Source organism: Acanthaster planci, linkage group LG14 (assembly GCF_054643075.1).
Source record: "Acanthaster planci isolate LZ-2023a linkage group LG14, COTS_SCS, whole genome shotgun sequence".
NCBI classification, from domain to species: Eukaryota; Metazoa; Echinodermata; class Asteroidea; order Valvatida; family Acanthasteridae; genus Acanthaster; species Acanthaster planci.
Genome location: NC_141790.1, coordinates 5,103,123 through 5,122,525, shown reverse-complemented (window position 1 = coordinate 5,122,525; position 19,403 = coordinate 5,103,123). Strand labels below are relative to the sequence as shown.

The window sequence follows — 19,403 nt, the reverse complement described above, 5'->3', positions numbered from 1 at the left end:
CTTTCCCCCTTCATTTTCTCCATGAACCTTCTCCATATGACTTGGTATTTTTTCTTTGGCCATTTGAATTAAAGTGTCACACTCCCCTCTTGTCAGGCTGTGCTGCAGACTTCTGAGTTCTCTTGAGGACATGGCTACACTGATAGTCTGGGTGTGACTGAGAATGAACCCACCAAAAACACCAGCTTTATGGTAAAAGTTGTCCTTGTTATGGTAATTATTACATAATGTTACATAAGACATACTAACCATTTCAATGGGAAGCTTTCTATCATTACATAATCTATAATACAGTAATAAACTGATGTAATTTCCACCCAGGCAAATAAAAAACCCTGTACAAAATGGTATAGTCCACCCCAGTACATGTACATGTTATAGGGTCATCATGAGAGTCAGTATTGATTCAGCGTTGTTACCAACTTTATTCGCAAGAATGACCAAGAAGGTTGAGGTTGAGAATTGTAAGCTGACTGTTGACTGAATGGGAGAATGAAAAGCAGACTAATACTGCATACTGAATACTGGATACTGAGGAGCTGTACGATGATGCAGGACTTATATACGGTTAGAAACAGGATGTAGTTAAAGTCACAAAACTTAAGAATGGAAAGTCTTCGTCACATGTCTTAGCTGGATTCTTAGAACAATGACTGTGAATGAATAATTTCACCTTAAAACAAAGTCCTTGGTGGATGATAGTACAAGCTTAAATGAAGCATGCTGAAGTGTGCCACAGCCCCTGGGCTAATAAGGTGAAATAGGCGGAAACAATATACACTGTACAAGACACTGTGTGGGTGTACTCTTACAAGGAAAATGCAGTGAGTAATGTGTCTACAAAATGGCAAACAGGATATATACAGGAAATGAAAAAGTTATGAAAGTTAAAAATGAAGATTCTGAATGCTAAATTCACAAAAAGAAATAAATGCAAATAATTCGAGTAAATGTGCAGAAAACGCTACAATGTAAAAACAATGCAGAATACTGCTGACCTTTCAGGTCAATTACCCCCCATGTGTTAAACTGGTGGTCTGGAGTTTCTAACTGATCACCTGACCTTGCACTACAGAGCTAATGCACTATAGAGCAAGGAATGGCTAATAAGTTTCAGACTTAACAAATACTGGGGTGGTGCATGGATATTTTACTGATCTGAAAAGTAAGAGGGCCACTGTACCCATTCACAGAAAATTAAACACAAGATAGTAAGCTACCAAAACCCAATGCCACAAACTCACACACTTTACTGGTGTTGAATTCTGTGTGGTTAGGGAAGGTTAGGGTTAATAATCTAGTGCTTCCCCCGACAAAGGAAGGGATCAGGCGTTTCTTTTCGGTTTTGTTTTCTGCCTTTTCAGGAATTTTCCTTTCACCTACCCTCGATAATGGCTTCTCGTGTGGGTACGGTGACCAAGAAATCAGCACTCTCGGTCTGCCCAGGGTTATGGCACCTGGGTCAAATCCTGTAGGGGCGTCGCCTACTCCTTGGGCCGCCGAGCCTTTAGGCCTGGTTTGCCATCGGGGTTTTTGGCCTCCTGCTATTTCTGACCCGCTTCCTTTTGACCCGAAACCCGACCCCCTTTCTGGCAAACCTTCTTCCTAGCTGTCTGACTCAGGTAATTCCTTAGGGAAGAAGCTGCGCAAATCTTCTGGGGTTTCGTCTTCCTCACATCATTCTTCTAAACATCTAAAGAAGAAACAGCATGCTTCGAAAGGCTCTAACTCTCCCTTGACCAAAGATACACTACGTGCCCTGTCTGAGTCTATTTCAGAACTTGTCTAGCGATATCCGCCTCCTCCTCCGGCTACTACGCATCTGGACTCGGAGCCCTATTGTCTGCCCCTGGCCTGTTCAGACGATTCTCCGACCGAGCCTCAAGGTGTCTTTCACCACACGGGCCCTCTCAACCCACAATGAATAATAGCCGTATGGTGGGTTTTGCCTCTGGCCATGAGCTTTCCTCGTCTATTTCTGGTTCTGGACGAACCATTTTCAGTGAACTACATGTATCTTTCACCATCCGAGTCTGGCTTACATCTTTTACAGCAAGAAATGATGCAAGTTCTGGGGCTGCCTAGACTGTCACTGGCTGACGACGGGGGGTGCCCTTCATTCAAGAGTAGTTTTGGGGAAGAGTCCTCATCTTCCCCCCTCTTTCCGGAGTTTCCCCGTGACCGTTCTTGCATAAACAGACTGGCGAAGGCCAAGCGGTGGAACTTTGACTATCGTCCACGCCATTTTTTCTAGTTTCCATCAGGCAATGATGATCAGTATCTCTTGGTGCCCGAGTTTCCGGACATGGCTGGAGATGAGATTTTTCCGAACAGGGGCAAGTTTCTTAAGATATTTTAAGATAGGAATCTCCGGCGAATAGAGTTGGCTTTGAAAAATGTTGACGTGGCTGCTTGCTTGGGCATTCGCTGCATATCTCTCCTTTCTCATCCTCCTCACTGAGTTTTTGTACCGGGCTTGTGAGGGGGGCTCTGATATTTCTCCAGAGTTTGTAACCTTGGTCTTTCACTGCCTCGTCAATTCCTTACTTACAGGGCTCGAGCAGTTTGCCAGAGTGTCTCTTTGTGCTATGGCCTCCAGTAGGGAATTGGCTATTCTGGCTATGAATATTCCCCACAAGTCAGTTAAAGGAACCAGGAATTGGAAATATTTTTATAAAATTTTACTAAAAACCCTTGAAATTGCATCTTTGGGTTTCAATTAACCTTATTTTAAATTTTTGTTTTGCAATTTTAACCCCTATTTTGATGCTTTTTAAAATTTTTATGCTAATGAAATTTGCATCTTAATGAGCTGAACTATGATGTCATCCAAGGCACTGAATCTCAATGTTGCACTGATTTGTGCACAGAAAATTTCTAGATTTTATTAACCACTGCTATGGCAGATTTTATTTTCTTTGGCAATTAATTGTGGAAGTATACGGCAATAATCCTTTTCAAAGAAATGTTCCCAGATAGCAATTTTGGGATTCACAATTATAACATGAAAACATGCAACCTGGACCATGTCTTCCTGGATTTACATCAAAGCAAAAGTGCCCTCACTTGTCCAGAAATGTTTTGTCAATTTTTAATGTTTGAAAAAGTGCACCGTTCAGGTCACGTAACTCAAAAAAGATGTCAAACAGTCGTCATACATGGAAGAAGAGTACAGAGATACATAAAAAGTGATTCTAAGAAAAATTAATTTCCTGGTTCCTCAAGTTCCCTTCTGCCCTCAAGAGTCTCCCCCTGTTTGATAAACATATCTTTGTGGGTGCACTGAATTAATTGAAGCCCCATTGAAGACAATGTAAAATCGACCACGTTTGCAGCCCCGGTGCGGGCAACGGAAGTCCTTCAGGCCTCTCAAACCAAAAACAAAGTGTTCTGGGGTCATTCAGCTCTCAATTGATTTTCAATTTTTAGTAGGTTAACCAATGAAATTTTTAATTATCCACCCAAAACAAACTCACCTTCCAAAAAGCGAACCTTCCCAAGTCTGTCAGCGGCCATTTTTCAAATGACATCCCTCCACCTTTTCAGGCTCTTGGGACAATTTTTGGGCCATTCTTTTGCAATCCCACAAATTCTTGGGCCACACAATCTCCTCTTTTCCAAATAAACTGTAGGGGTACTTTTTGAGCGCCTCGGCCTGCCGAAGAATTTCCCTTGAATTGGGCAGTGCACCCTTGTGGGCCAGTTTACTTTTCTTCTCGAAAGTGAGGTCAAGTGCATTGACAATGCTTGGAAGATCTCCTTTCATCAGTCGCCAGACTTTTGCCCCGTGTTTCTCGTTTGGCTCCTTCAAAAATTCTACTTGAACAAAATGCCCATTTTTAGCGAATCACTTTTTAGAAAATTTCACTTTTTTCGCTGAGTTTTGGATGAGGAGTGAGGCAACTCAAACCCTATCCATTCGTGCAAAAAATGAAGGAAAATTAGTGTAGTCCCTAGGACTAGAAACCAGTTTACTGCATCGTGCTTAAGGGAGTCGAGCGACCACGTGTTTGTACACAAAAATGATCCCTGCGCACAACGCGTGTGTAGTGGCCCATTTTGGTCCATACACACATGGGCCCAGTACACAACTACATGTCACATCCGTTGAGAGTGTGTTTGCTCTATGCCTCTGACGTCTACATCGTCCAGAATCTATCTGGCCTAGACAAGCAGGTTTTCGCACTGACATTTTCACATGTTTTTCACATCATTTTTGCATTTTTTTTGCACAGTTTTCACTTTATTTTTACACAGTTTTTGTATTATTTTCGCACACAGATTTTTCGCAAGGCATTCACAAATTTTTCGCACTGCGCCATTTTCGCACATTTTTCATACTGCGCCATTTTCGCACATTTTTGACACCATTTCTGCAATTTTTGCACACCTTTTTGCACCATTTTCAAACCATATCAATGCAAATTTGCTAGGGGAAAAGTAGCAGTCAAAATGTGAAATTCGCCAGCGAATGTGAATTATTTTCCCATTTTCCCACAGATAAATTAATAAATAAATGCGAGCAAGAGTTCAGACCTAGATCCATAAAGCTCAAAGGATGCTGGCAAGAATTGATGCATATCTGCATTCTGTTTACCCCTACATGCATTCCACATTGCCCCCCCCCCAAAAAAATTAAACTGTATACATTCACAGACTATCAGATATCACCTCAGCCTATTTTTCACACAGTATTCATGCAAGCTGAAGTTCCGGAATGTGTGTATACATGTACATGTTGATGTCCCTTTTGACTTCAGTGGTTCTCTTTTTTGACATCGGAAAAAAATATTCATCAGATCGTTTTTGGAATGTCCAGCAGCAAAAATGAGGAAAAATGATAATTTTAAGAATTCTCAGAGAATTTCCTGCCATACTTTTTACCCAACCAACCCTTCCTCAGGGTTAAAACATAAGAATTAAAGGGAAGCCGTGCACTGCACAGGACAGATGAGATGCATTACTTTGGTGAAAAGGATTCAGTTATTGCCGTTTGTCTGTCAAGTTTGGCCCTAGCATGTTTCATGACAGGATGATCCCTGAGTCTCATAACAGACATAGATGTATCCAAACAGTCAATGTCTCCTTCTTGAAGTGCATTATTTCTCACAGTCTCAAGACTCTTAAGCATTTGTTGAAGGCCGATCTTCTCAGATGGCATGAAGTTTGGCGGTGTGTCATCATCACTTTCGTCCAAATCAACTGGGGCCGCAGATGAGTTGTTTGCACCCACAAAGTTGCTGATCAGTTGCCTCTCCCAGTCTCCTTCTGCCGTATTGTGGTTGGCGACATTATCATCAATAGCGAGAAATTCTTGCCAATTTATATCCTTGTCAAACTGCTCGCTGACTTGCCTTGTCAACATCTCTAATTCCTAATCAGCTTGCTGCCCGCCAGTAGCTGGCCCATCTTCCTGCTGATCCTCTTTCTGCTTGTCCTCACGGCTGCAACAATAAAGTACAATAAAACAAACATTTAAAATGTTGATGAACAAGCACTAAAACAAACTTAACTGAAAAATTAATTCAACTTTTCCTTCTGACCATTAAATGTTAGAGGTGGATAAGTAAAATTAGCCAACACTTGCTTACTATGAAATGTCTGGACAGATTAATCTTTCACTTTATGCATTTCACATCCGTCTAGTCAGAAGTTTCACTAATTATCAAGCAAAGGCTCAATGAAAACTTTTGCCACCTTTTGTCACCAAAGCTGCTGGCAACAAAGCATTTCTGAATTGTCTTTGATGACATCTTTTTCCATGCCTCATCTATCCAGTACACTGCATCCACGACAGTGATCTTAGGGCTCAAGTCAGTTGCTGTTTCCACTGAATCCATGTGGCCGATCAGATGGCTGAGGAGGTTCTTGCGGTAGCGTGCTTTCACAGCTTTGATGATGCCCTGGTCTAGAGGCTGAAGCTTTGAAGTAGTATTCGGTGGAAAAAAATGTAACTTGACGTTGGACAGCTTGACAGGAGGATGACAGGTGGCATTGTCGAGGAAGAGGAGGATATTTCTTTTCTGTTTCTTCATCTGGCTATTCATTCTTTTCAGCCAATCTTCAAAAGTTGGTGATGTCATCCATGCTGACTTGTTTGATCTCCATGTGAACGGTAGCTTGTTGACGTCTAGGTTTTTGAAACACCGTGGTTGGTAAGACTTGCCAATCAGTATGGGCTTGTCCTGTCATGTTTAAATTTATGTGTATTTCTTTAGTAAGCTTTAGGCCATTAATTTTTTCATACATGTAATTCCATTAATATTGGTGGGGGAGCTTCAAGAGTAGAAGGAAATAAAAAAAGAAAAAGAAATTAAATAATAAAAAGAAAAATTAAAAAGAGATGCTCACCTTTTCTCCAGAGAAACTGCAACACAGTGATAGGGTTAGACGTTCCTTTGCCCATTCCCCCCTCGGCAGACCTCATTTTTGTGAGTCAAGGTATGGTCAGGTAGTGCCTTGAAGTATAGGCCGGTCTCATCCGTGTTCCAGATATCCTCTGGTTTATAGCCCTTGCAGATGTCTGCATTTCCAGTCACTGGTGATGGTGATATCAACATCCGTGCTTTCACCGCTCATTACTCTCGCAACAATATTATGGCGCTTTCTGAAACATTCTAACCATCCGTTGGAAGCTGTGAAGGTTGAGATGCCAAGTTATTAATTTGTGTTTTTCCTACGCCCAACTCAAGCGCTACATTTCTGGAACTTCTTCCCGAGTGTACTTGCCTCATAGCATACATCTTTCCTCCAAAGGAAGATCTTTTCGACTTTTGTTCATGATGTGGGCCAGCCTTACAACGTGGACAATGTTGGATCAACGATTTACAATAAATGATTCGATAACGCTGGCATATGCGAAGCGAGCGATTTATTAGTCTGTGCGCTTGCTATCATTTGTATAAAATACGAGTGGACAGTCTGGGAACTAAACAACAGGGAAAATCTCACAACAATAGGCTGGAGTACACAGGTTTTACTGCAATGTAATTGGACACAGATGATTTGATCTGGGCTGGCCACAGGCCGCGTTACACAGTGGCCACAAAAGCAAGATGTGATTACAGTATGTTTAGTTGAGAATCTAACTGGGACCAACCGATGCGGCCAGTTTAGAGAGGTGGCCGTTATAATAAGGTGGCCGCAACGCAGGTTTGACTGTATATATGCATGAAGCTCAACAGACCTAAAGACTATCTGTGGAGTGTAATAAAGTCAAACATTTTTTCAGTATGTTTGTATGCGATTATGCAGTGTGGTTAAAGAAAGCACACAGAACTTCATATTAAAGTGATTGTTGCCTTTATTCTGAAGTTTTCGTTTTTTCAGTCAATGTTAAAATAGCCATGGTTTTATCAATGCATATGCAGCCATTTCTTTTTTGTGCAGATTTCTTTAATTGATAGCTGTAACCCTGACCTTTATTTGTCCAGTTTGCTCATTATGACAAAATCAAAGGTCTACTTCTCTTCTTTGTTGTATACATTTACATGAGCATGATAACAAATAGTCGAATTGCTGTTCATTTAGTGGATCTCTTTTTACTGATATTTTCATTACAGCACTTGTCAGATCTTCATCATACTGTGCGTTGTGAGTGCCTGTCATTGATTGGAGCTTTAAGTACAATCGAAAGAGTGGGAAGTAAGAAGGAAGAGAAGAAATATCAACGTTTGCTATGCACCTACATAGATGATCAAGACCCTCGAGTTCGGCAAAGTGCTTTAAAAGCGATGGTTTGTGCTTCATTATTTTATAGAGTAAGGTCAGGTTTGCATGCAGAAAATTTGTGATGTGGGCCATCTGTACCCACATATACAGGTATGGTAATTAATTAGAAACAGTGATGTTGGCTCAATAGTGTACAACAATAGTATCAGCAGTGCTGCTAGTATTAATGTGCCAAGGTTCACTTTGGGTTCAGTTCGGACACCGTTTAGAATTTTTTTGCCCAAATCAGTTCAGGTTGGGTATGGACATATTGGTACACACATGGGTGTGTAGATGTGTGTACCGGTACCAATACTTTGGGAGCATGTTGCACAGCCTTTATATTGATTCCCACACTGAATAATCCCTGTGACTTTGCAGAAGCTTTGCTTCCGCCCCGGCTGGCTTACCACACATGCAAGCACTCACTTGTTGGAAATAAAGAAAACCAGACCAGAAGGGCCAAATAGACTTGTAAATGTACTGCAGGCACTATTTACTCCTCAAAGATTGTGTGATGCATCTTCTCGTGTTTTTTATCGTTGTGTAATCTGTGTTGTTTATTATTTCAAAACTGTTAAAACAAAAGAAGAGCCGCATGGCCCCACCCAGCCAGAATGCTCACTCAGCTGCCAAAATTGGTAATTTTGAGGACTTGTGAAAGCTGATGTTTAAAAGCGATGCTCATTCACTTGCTGCTTACACCTTAGGAATGTGTACCTTATTGTGGCACGAACCTCAACCTTAAAAGAGTGGCGGGGGGGGGAAATTTGTCCTCTTTAACAATTTTCCTGATATTGCCACAGTGCATTTTTTCAGGGGTTGAAGGGTCATGAAAACTATAATTTTTAACAAATTTCCACACATTTTGAAATTATGCAGACGTGTTTTCTTGTTATATATGTGTTTGTTTCATTTGTTCATGCATGTTTTACAAGAAATCTTCCCAGCACGGCCCATCCCCTTTAAATGACCGTATCAACAGCACGTTACTTCTGATCGAGTTCAACCTTCACATTTGTAATGATAAAGGAGTGTCTTTACATGCATGCCAACCAGCTCTTTTAGGGTTAACGTGGAGTACTTGAATTTTCGCCTCGAACTTTAGTGTCTTATTGGAGAAATATTTATACCTCAAATTCACAAAAGGTAAAAGTTAATCAAGCTTCCAATATTCTGATTCATAATTCTACATTGTATGTTTCATATACAGACTACAAAGTTCCAATGAACTTTTATTTTCTCCTGGTTTTCCAATTTTTTTCCCGAAGTACAAATAAACTTTTATATTGCCCCCCAAATTATTTTGTTAACAAGCTTGTTTATGTGAGTGGAGGTAGCAATGAGTTACTACAGTATCCTGCTTTCACATACCCCTAACCAGCCTACATATGCAAATTTCCCGTGCGCCTATTACAATTCGCTTAAAAGACTTGATTATATATACTACCCCTTGACCCTTCAAAGTGCACTGCAGTCCCGCTGGCATGTTCTGCCTTCTTTTCTCAGCACCTATCGTTTACAGATGTGTCTCTGGGCAAGTAAACTTACTCCCCTGCAAGCTGGGTCTGTGGCTCTGACATTCACCCCCAGTTCTCATTCTCTGAAGCCCTCTGGTGGTCTCCCTACTACCAGTGCCTACTGTGGAAGATGTCTTTTCATCGTAGTGGCTCACCAGTCTACACACTGGGACGGCCCCACACCTCCTGGCCAGCTACAACGACCGCCACAGGCCATGAACTACAGCTATCAGACGAACTCCACAGCGGTTCACTCAGGCGGGACTTAGATGCTAAAATGCCTCTGGCTGACGTCCTGTTGCAGGCCATGACATTTTTTTCTTTGGAGCTTGCCCGATCGGACAGGCCATGCCATAAATTTACTTGCCCGAATTGGATCAACACTAGCCCAAGATTTCTTGGAATCCACAATTGTCATGGTTATTTAACTTAGCCTACTGCATGCATGCAGTCTTTTATTAGGGCCCCCCCGAAATAGTTGTGCTTCCAGTTACAATTACATGCCTCTCAAAAATAGGTTTGGTAGGTTGGAATTTTTTTTGTTTTTTGACTCAATTTTTTGTGCTGAGTGAATGGCATGAACGGGGACGACAGCTTCCAAAGTGATGAACACCTGTCTAAATCTATGTAAAAATTTCTACAGTCGACAATTCACAAGAATTATGGGCAATTCACACAGTGTGACACAAGCAATCACAGCAGCAAACTGGCCAACAATGTATTACGTGGTAAGCATGTGTGAGGAATCCAGACAAGTGGATGAAAAACCTTGTGCCGCTGCGGGAAATTTGTTGAAAGATGCTCGCTTCAAGTACGAGCAAATCAAACTCAAATTAAACTCATGAACACAGAAAATACATTCATAAATAAGAGACCAAGTTCTGTTAAGGAACTTACAGGAAACCTCTTGCAACATTGATGTTTTTTTGACCTGTGGCTTTAGGGTTGCATGCATGTATGGCCGATGTAGAGAAATCGACCAGAACGTACAGTACAGACTGGTTCTGGTTGCTACATTTCCATCATGCGTTCCTTTGCATGGATGCAGTGTGGCAGGAACCAGAGCAGCTTCGTTTACTGCATTGAGCTGTGTGCAAGTGTTTTCACCACTGCGTCAGCAAAACGTGAATGGGAACTCGTGAAAATAACGGAAGTTTCTTTCCAGAAATTGCAAATGCAAGCAGGAAAACATACAAAACAAGCTTTTTAACATGAGAAAAAGTTATTAAAAGATGTTTTGTGAAGACAGAAAAGACGTCAGCTTTTCTGGACTTGCCCGAATGGGCACACCCAGTTAGAATTTTAATTGCCCGAATGAAAATTGTCCCAGGCTATCGGACAGGCAATTTGTCACGACCTGTCCTGTTGTCTCTGGGGACGGCCCATTCAGAGACGCCACCTGACAGGCAACCTGCGGGTTCTTCACCCACCATATTTTGGGCTACAGAACTGCATCATCACTGTGGTTTTCGAACGCCACTTATCACTGCAGCTTCTGGCTATCAACTAGGGCTATCCGACCAAGGTGCTTCCATCAAAGCTCCCCAGCGGCTCAGCCCACTTCAACCCATCACGACCTGCATTCAAGACATGATGCTGATGTCCCGGGTTTTAGGTTCTTCTTGGGGTTCTATGGCCGGATCACTCGCACGTAAGAAAAGTAAACACTCATCGTCTTCTGCGGGTCAAAATGCACAAAATCTTGCTCTACACCTAGGCAAGATATTTCTTCATCGGTTTTGATGACGTCGCTCCGCTATCTCAGAGATGCTGCCCTCTTTAGCCTGCTGCTTTAAGTTGATCTCCACTCCCCTGGCGACTGCCCCATCCCGGATCTGCTGCGTGCTGATCTCCTTCCGGATCCTCACCCGGATTTGTAGCCGGCTCCGCTTCCGAATTCACACTCGACTCTGCTGCTGTCTTCACATCTGGTTCCAGCTCTGCATACGGCTTCACATCCAGTTTCATCTCTGGCTTCACATCCTGCTCCGTTGATCTGTCTAATACACGACGGTGCCCATTTGTTTTATTTTTTGAATTGAATTTGTGCGTAATAAATTCTTTTAATAATAATAATAATAATTCTTCAACTTATCCGGGTTCTACTCACGACTCACATCTAGCTCCAACCTGTGAACATGCTATGCCTGGTGGCGTCTCCTTTCCGTATTGGGTACAGCTGCTGACGTTTCCCAGTCAGACCTATGTCTCTGCCTTGATCTGTCCAGTTCTTGGGACATCCAGGCATGCAGGAACTACATGTACACTCTACCTGGCCGCCTTAACCCTCCTATGCTCAAGTCACTCTTTAGGTCACTTGGTAAACACCTCAAAGAAGCACAGCTGTGTCGTGTTGTGCACTGCACCAACATGCAAGAGAGTGACCTTGGGCACTTGTGCATATTTGTGCTGTAAAACTAAAGGAGGGTTAAGTCATATGCTCGTGCTTCGCCTAGTGAATGCGAGTCTGGGTCACACGTGCTAAACCCTGACCGCAGCTCGAACAATAGCTCCTAAGCCTACTGCTACAATACGCAGACCGCCGGCTAGTACTCGAGACTTCCTGTCCAAGATAGAATGGAGCCATGTTGGATCCTCCTCATCTCTCTGTTCTGGCCTCGCCAACCTTGGTTTCCAAGACTGACAAGACTGCTGGTACGACGACTGTTGGTCCTTCCGGTCATGGAGGACACCCTCAGTCAGCCCAAGTGGGAGATCCTCCACCCAGCATCAGAGGGTCTTCACTTGACGTGCTGGACGTTATTCCAATGATCCTTCAGAGCGTCAGGCCTTTCTGCAGATGCTACGTCCATGGTGGCCCGGGGTCAACGACTGTCCATTCATAAGATTTACAACAGCCGACTACAGCATTTTACTATATGGCACGATGACCACAATGTTTCTCCGGCGAAACACCTGTGAGTTCTGTTGCAGACTTCCTCACGTACTTGTTCCACTCGGGCCTCCAGGTTGCCACCATCCGCAACTACCGTTTGGCCTAGATGGCGGTCCACTCAGGCTTCAGCGATGGACCGACTGTCTCTGATAAGGCTGCTATCCACCATCTTCTCTGAGGAATGTTTGTTGAGTATCCTCACGTCAAATGCCTCGTCTTTTCTTGGGACCTCGGAAGCATTCTACGCATTCTTGTCAGTCCCCTCTTCGAACCACTGGCTGATACGTCTGACCTCCATCTCAGCATCAAGCTGGCGTTCTTCCTCGTGGTCATTACATTGAGACGAGGTAGTGAGCTACATACCCCGTTGATTGCTGATGGTCACATCCGCTGGGACCGGCACAGGGTTCGTCTCATCCCAACCATCGGGTTCCTGTTTAAAAACCAGACGCCTACATGTACCTTCCAACCTTCTGACATATTCGTTCCTGATATAACCTCACTTTCAAGAGATGACACAAGAAATGGTGTCCAGTTTGGACTCTCAAGTGGTATCTTGCCAGAACAAACATCGCCTGTAATCTGATTCCCAACTTTTCGTCACCACGACGAAACCCTCTCACCTGCCGTCAAACAACATTATTGCCTGATGGCGGTCTCAGCCATCATCTTCGCTGACCGAGACTGGTCGGCACAGCATAATGAGATGACCCAGACTAACGTCATGGCCCACAATGTTTGAGCCGCCTCTTCGTCCTGGTCGTACTTCAGAGGGCTTTCCCTAGCTGAAATATGCCAGGCGGCTTGTTGGAAATCTCCCTTTACCTTCACCGAGTATTACCTAAAAGACGCTCTGTTGAGAGAAACGGCCCATGGCAGAGCGACCCTGTGCTCGGCGGTCCAGGCAACGTCCAGTTTGTTCTGGGCTGGGCAGTGGATAGTTCGACTAAGGAGTTTCACCTGGTGAGTGCGCACTCTTGCAACATCCGCCTTAATGTTTCTGCTAGTTATTATTCTTCAAGGGGAACGGTGCCACTCTGCATATGTAGGCTGGGCAGGGGTAAGTGTCACTAGGAGACCCGACCCACTCCATGTGGGGAAGGAATTTATCAATTTTAAAGAACCTCTTAAACGTTTTTGTGGGATTTTGTGAAATTTTTTCAAGTGCGCCAAGTTAGAGGACACTCAACTGAATTCTTGCCCAATTTCCAGATGCTGACATGTTCAAATTGCAGACAAAATTTTGTGACACTGAAATTGTTCACAAAGGTTCACCAGTATTTAAACAAGTGAATTCAAAGTTTTTCAGCAAAGACGTTTGGCAGTACTGTATGAAAAAAATCTAGTGAACATCGAAGTGTGCCATGTAAAACTCCACATGTATTTAAAAGCACTTCTACATGCAGCACACGTGATGCACACTTAATTTGCAAATTTTGTTGTGTTCCGGCTTATACTCCGCGCAGCCTATATTTAAAAAATTACAGTTTGAAGCAAATTGAAACATCGAAGGGCTCGCTACAAGTACTCCATTTATAGAATTGCTGAATTTTTTCCTGCCCCATTTACAAATAACTTTGATTTTCATAGGAATTTCTTCTGTTATAAAAATTAAATATCCAAGGAAAGTTGCAATCAGACACTTTTGAACTATTTTCCCTGTCCAACAGCAGATGTACTTGTGGACAGTGCTTGAACAACACTATTGAGGGTTTTAAGAATACGTGAAAAAAGTATGTTCAAATTGGATCCTCCGCTTTACACAGAAATATGTGATAGAGTGAAATTTTGAGCGAAACATTTATTTTTTCCAAAACAGAGATTCTGCCACCTGCCTCTGTCATTTGCATCCAATTGGAGCCAAATAAACTTATTATAAGTAGCATTGTTTTTAAGGATGGCAACATTGGCTTGTTTTTTTAATTCATTACCAAGCACATACATGTAAATGCCCACAGCCCATGTGGCGTATTTTCCATCAGTCTTCATTCAAACTGATAATGGCAATTTGTTATTTGAGATTTGCAAAAGCATGATAAATTGTTCTGTTGTTGAAAGACTACCTGGTATATTTAGGTCACAAACGATTGTTGTGATGTGAGATGTGATGTTTTAACACCCAAGACATGTACATGCACATACATGTACATCATATCCCATCCACATCAACACTTGTCAATAATTGTTTCATTCTACCTCTGTTTTGAATTCTTTTTAATATGTTCCACACCTGAAGTTCTCAAGAGACAGCACAGTTTGATAGTTTTGGTTGCAGCTTTCTTGAAGAAAACAATATCTACTTTTTGAAAATCATTTTGGTTTGATATTTGATGTGTGATATCCAGTGGTGGAGCTAATATACATTTTATTGTCTAGTCATGTGGTCATTCTGGGTCAATGAAAATACAGCATTTAAGACTGAGGAATAGTGATACATACCAATTATCAACCTAGTGTACCAGTGTGCTTGTATCTAACGTGTACTTGTACATAGTGTACATATGCCCAGTTTCCCTTTTTGAAACTCTAAGCTATTTCTTTACAGCTTACTTTACATCAACGTGGACAACGCCTTGACCTTTCCATCTACCAACAATCTGTCAAGGTGCTTTCTGATGACTTTGATGGAGTAAGGTTGGCTGCACTCAAGCTCATATGGGTACTAAGTCATGTCTACCCCGAAGAAATGTTAGCTGTGCAGGGATCGAGTGAAGATAAGTTGCGGCTTATTGATGATGGGTTTACCAACATCTGTCAAATGGTAATGACCCTCTTTACTGATGTTAAAAATTAACTTGGTTTCCACAAGCATTGGTCAGTGTCTTCTAGGAATTTTCCAAAGTGTAGTCCAAGAAACCTTTGCAAATGAAAGCATGCTCATATATTTGTGTATTTGTAAGTAACTAAGGTTGAGGTTTTAACATCTTGACTTACAAGTTATCAACAGCTGATTTACAGTGTTTAGATCTTCACAGCTGATAGGAGAGCTTACTGGTTTGTTGAGCCCACAGTAATGGTCTAGAGAGATAGATTCATTGGATTACTTCGGTGGCACTTCAATCAGTCAAAAATAAAAAAAGAGATACGTTTGTCAGTAGACATACGCCCTGTTTTGGTTTTTAGAAAAACAGTCTAAATGCATATTCAAGATAAGTATTATATGAAAGTTTCATCAAAGTACCAAGCTGAAATTGATGAAGGAACAAAAATTATTATATGACAGTTTCATCAAAGTACCAAGCTGAAGTTGATGAAGGAACAAAAATATGTACAGAATCTTCCGTATGGAGAAAATCTGCACCTTTAGGCATATGTGACATGACCCATGATAACGTCATCACGCCTTCATTATGTTAGCTTGATCTGTGCATAAGGGTCTGCCGTCATCACATCAGGTCAATATTTGTTTATAACTCTTCCATTTCTAGTTATCTGCCAAGTTTCAGCCCAATCGGACATGTACTTCATGAGATATTGGGCTCTAAAGACTGTACTTTTAATGTCATGTGACTTGTCATCTGATGACGTCATCACCACATCAGGTCAATTTTTGTCTATGAAGCTTCCATTTCTAGTCATCTGCCAAGTTTCAACCAATTGAACATGTACTTCAGAAGATATGGCAAATTGAAGTTTGCACCTTTAATGTCATATCATGTGACACGTGATGACGTCACTTTGACGATCTTCGGAGAATCTGGCTGGTGGTTGACTAAATATGGACTTCATATGAAGTCATTCAGTTGGATAGCAGAGCTTAAGTTTGTGGTTCTAAAAATATGTAACCTATGAAGCAAAACTGCAACTTTTAACTCATATCATGTGACCTCTGATGACATTATTATGAAGATTTTGTTCCAGGATCCTCTCTACCTAATGAACTAAGAGTGTGCACCAATAGGAAGTCATAGTCAGATTGATAACAGTGCTAAAGTCTCGCTGTTGAAAAAATGTACAAAATCTATGGGGAAAATTGAAATATTCTAAATTCAAAATAAATCATGTGATGATGTCATCATGACAAATTTCTGTCAGGACCATCCTTACACGAATGTCTGAAGATATGCCAAGTGTGAAGTCATTGAGATGTATTAAACTACCAGAGTCGACTACTGGAAGAAAAGCGTGCACAAACTCTGTGGGAAAGAGTCTGAAAAGGAAAAGAAAAGTTAAGAAGAAAAAGAAACTAGAGGTGTGTTTGTCCTCCAGACGAACACAGCTGTTTCCGACTGTATTCTCAGTTCATTTTCCCTCTAAGTAATGATGTTTTTATTATTGATATTTTGACTTTTGGGTAGATTTCAAATCGAAAACCAGAGCGTGAAACATATGATTTCTCTTTCGTTCTCGTATTAATCTTGAGCAAAAGTTGAGAACTACTCACTCATTAGTGTTCAGTAGAAAAACATGTACAAACCCTATTGCAAAGAATTAAATATTCAAAATTCAAAAATTAATAATGTGATGATGTCATCATGGCGAAGTTATTCTAGGACTATCCTTGCTTGATTGTCTGAAGGTCTGTGAAGTCTGAAGTCGATCAGATGTATGAAACTGTCAAAAACCTATGGGACAAGAAGATGTGTACAAACCCTATGGAGAAAGTCTGAAAAAGGAAATGAAAAGAAGAAAAAACCTTAAGGAAAATAATAGCTGTCCTGGCTACTCACTGAAACAGCTAAAAAAAATCTTAAGGTAAACTAAAGCTGTTTCAGCTAAAACACTGAAACAACTGAAAAGGCTAGTTGAATTGCACCCTTTCATTCCCACTTGTCGTACCCGCCATGGATCCACCTTTTATCTTCCTTTACATGTAAACTGATGTTTGTTTAATATTTCCGGTAAAATATTTAGAAAGTAAAAACTAAATTTTCAATGACTACAGAGGTTTTGCAATTCTAAGTGAAACTTGTCATTTTGCATCATTATTTCCCAAGCAGTGTTACACTCAGGGAATTCAAAATTTCCTGTATCTTTTTGGAAGGGAACTCCCTTTACAAATTTTGCTTCTGATGTTTCAAATAGGTTTGGTCAAAAAGTTTATTGAAATTAGAATTATCAGCTACCATCATTATCAATTTTATACTGTCAACATTTTTCTCCCTGTATTTGCAGTAAAAGGCCTTTTCTCTACATGTAATGCTACAGAGTGGTTTTGAGAATTTAGTTTTGGATAGTGTTTCTGCTTTGGGGCAGTTCTATACAAAAGTGGGAATTTGATCACGCTATTACCAACCCCATTATTTATCATAATTCACAAAATAAAAACAAGTTTACAGAAATGAATATGGAACTATATCCAGTTTCCACTGCCTTTGAAAATGTAAAATAAACCTCTTAAAGGATTACCTATGATGAGATCGGTAGTATCAAGACCAAATGTCCACCTTTCCATGGCATATTTGTATTGTACATGTATTGTAGATGTTCAGGGGTACATATTTAACGGTATGCACAACCAGACACCTTTTTAGTCAATCATAATCCAAGACATATGGGTCATTTCATGTCAGACCAACATACAGTGTTCCCGTGGCTTAGAAAAGTCATAAAAAGTCGTGAAAATCTGTTTTCATTTTCTAGACCCTGGAAAGGTCATGGAATTTTGTAAAAATGGCTAAAGTCATGGAAAAGTTGTGGAATTTTTCAAACTTTTTAGAAATACCTGCAAAAAATTGTGTGATTTTATTTACAACTTTTAAAGTCTGAATAGTCAAAAATTTGCATTATTGGGTCATGAATTCTTATAGTTTAGTCGTGGAAAAGTCATGGAATTTAATTGTCCTTTAGGTGCAGGAATCCTGAACATACCTTTTGACCTTAGGTCTTCAGAATTTGATAAAACATGGTTTTCCTGGCATTCTTGTATTGGTACAATTGTTGGCATCCAATAAAACAACATGGGACCCATCTCTGCTTGTCATTTGAGGAAGCAATGCGAACAGAATGTGGGACAAGCTCTGAGTCAATGGAGTCAACTCCAAACAACTCCAGTGCCTCCTTTGTAATGTACACCGCTAGTTGGAAGTTGACAAACTCTAGTATTGCATTAACATTAACAATAGTAGGCGCCCCTTTATTGGTCAAAACCTGGAGGTCAAAACTACAGTACATGTAGGTTGTTTGCTGAATTAGTCAGGAAATCTGCTCACATATGATAGATGCTCGCTGCATACGAACACGCGTTTATCACAGACTAACGGAACGGCATGTATTTATAATTCATTGATGTTTACAAGCACAGCAATTTTCCTCAAAATCTGCACACCTAAGGTCAACAGGTGTGTTGGTGTGACATTGAATGACCCATATTACAGATGTTTGATGCTGTTTGGTGTGTAAGGTAAGTATGTCAATTTCTTGTAAACGACAAAGTGTCCTTATATTTTACACACAAATTCCTTGTTTGTAGTGGAGTTTGACCTACTCCGTGTAGGTTTTTACCCATGATCAGATGGTCGGGGGTTGAATCCAGCATTGGCCATATCCTGTGTCCTCAATGAAGCACTGTTGCATGCCTCTCTACTCAGATAAACAGTATGCACACTATATTTACTGGGAATAGCTGGCAATGTTGTAGTTCTGCTCTGGGTTGAATAGAATTGCATGAAAATGTATGCTATGGAAATCAAAAATGTAGAAGAGTGACACCTCGATCATCAAGACATACATGAATGTAACCTGCTTTTCTCTATTGATTCTTACCAGGTAAATGATCAGTCAGTGAATGTACGATCAGAGGCTGTTGGTTTGCTTGGATCTCTTCATCTTGTCAGTCCAAAGTTCCTGCAACAAACCCTAGACAAGAAACTTATGTCAGGACTAAGGGTAAGTCAAGCCCATCATTGAGTTATGATCTCAGTTATTTCAGTTATTGTATGAAATGTTGGATGAAAGAGTGAATCACTTTCTGTTCACACACACATTTATTTCCTCCTGTGGCAGAAATAATAATAATAAGACAAGTCTAAAAGACATATATGCCAGAAGAGGTGGCAACACCTTAAAAGCAAAGCTTGTGGTAGGCATGCCCTTAAACAAAACATACATATAACATTAATATAAGAAACAACAAATAATTGTAGCTCTAAGCAATTATAGAGTAATTGTTGAAGATGGACTATGAAAAGAAAAGGTTAAGTTAATTTTCATGGCTACGAATATGATCAGAAGTAGTCATTGTGACAATGAAAATTATATTGCTTTACATGAGAAAGATCTTAAGTTGGCGCTTAAAGATGGTATACGATCTTGAAAATCTTTGTCAGGATGGTAAA

The 19,403-nt window shown here is 40.9% G+C and overlaps 1 protein-coding gene across 2 annotated transcripts in view; it reads left to right on the top strand.

The window, feature by feature from the left end:
- The window catches only part of LOC110983236 (integrator complex subunit 4-like), a 144,104-nt gene that overhangs the window by 53,552 nt on the left and 71,149 nt on the right, over positions 1 to 19,403 (top strand). For both annotated transcript variants that reach the window (XM_022242326.2, XM_087145891.1), the window contains 3 exons: positions 7,563 to 7,736; positions 14,672 to 14,887; positions 18,835 to 18,954. In XM_022242326.2, coding sequence (XP_022098018.2) covers positions 7,563 to 7,736; positions 14,672 to 14,887; positions 18,835 to 18,954 — 510 coding nt within the window. The remainder of the gene's footprint in view (positions 1 to 7,562; positions 7,737 to 14,671; positions 14,888 to 18,834; positions 18,955 to 19,403) is intronic.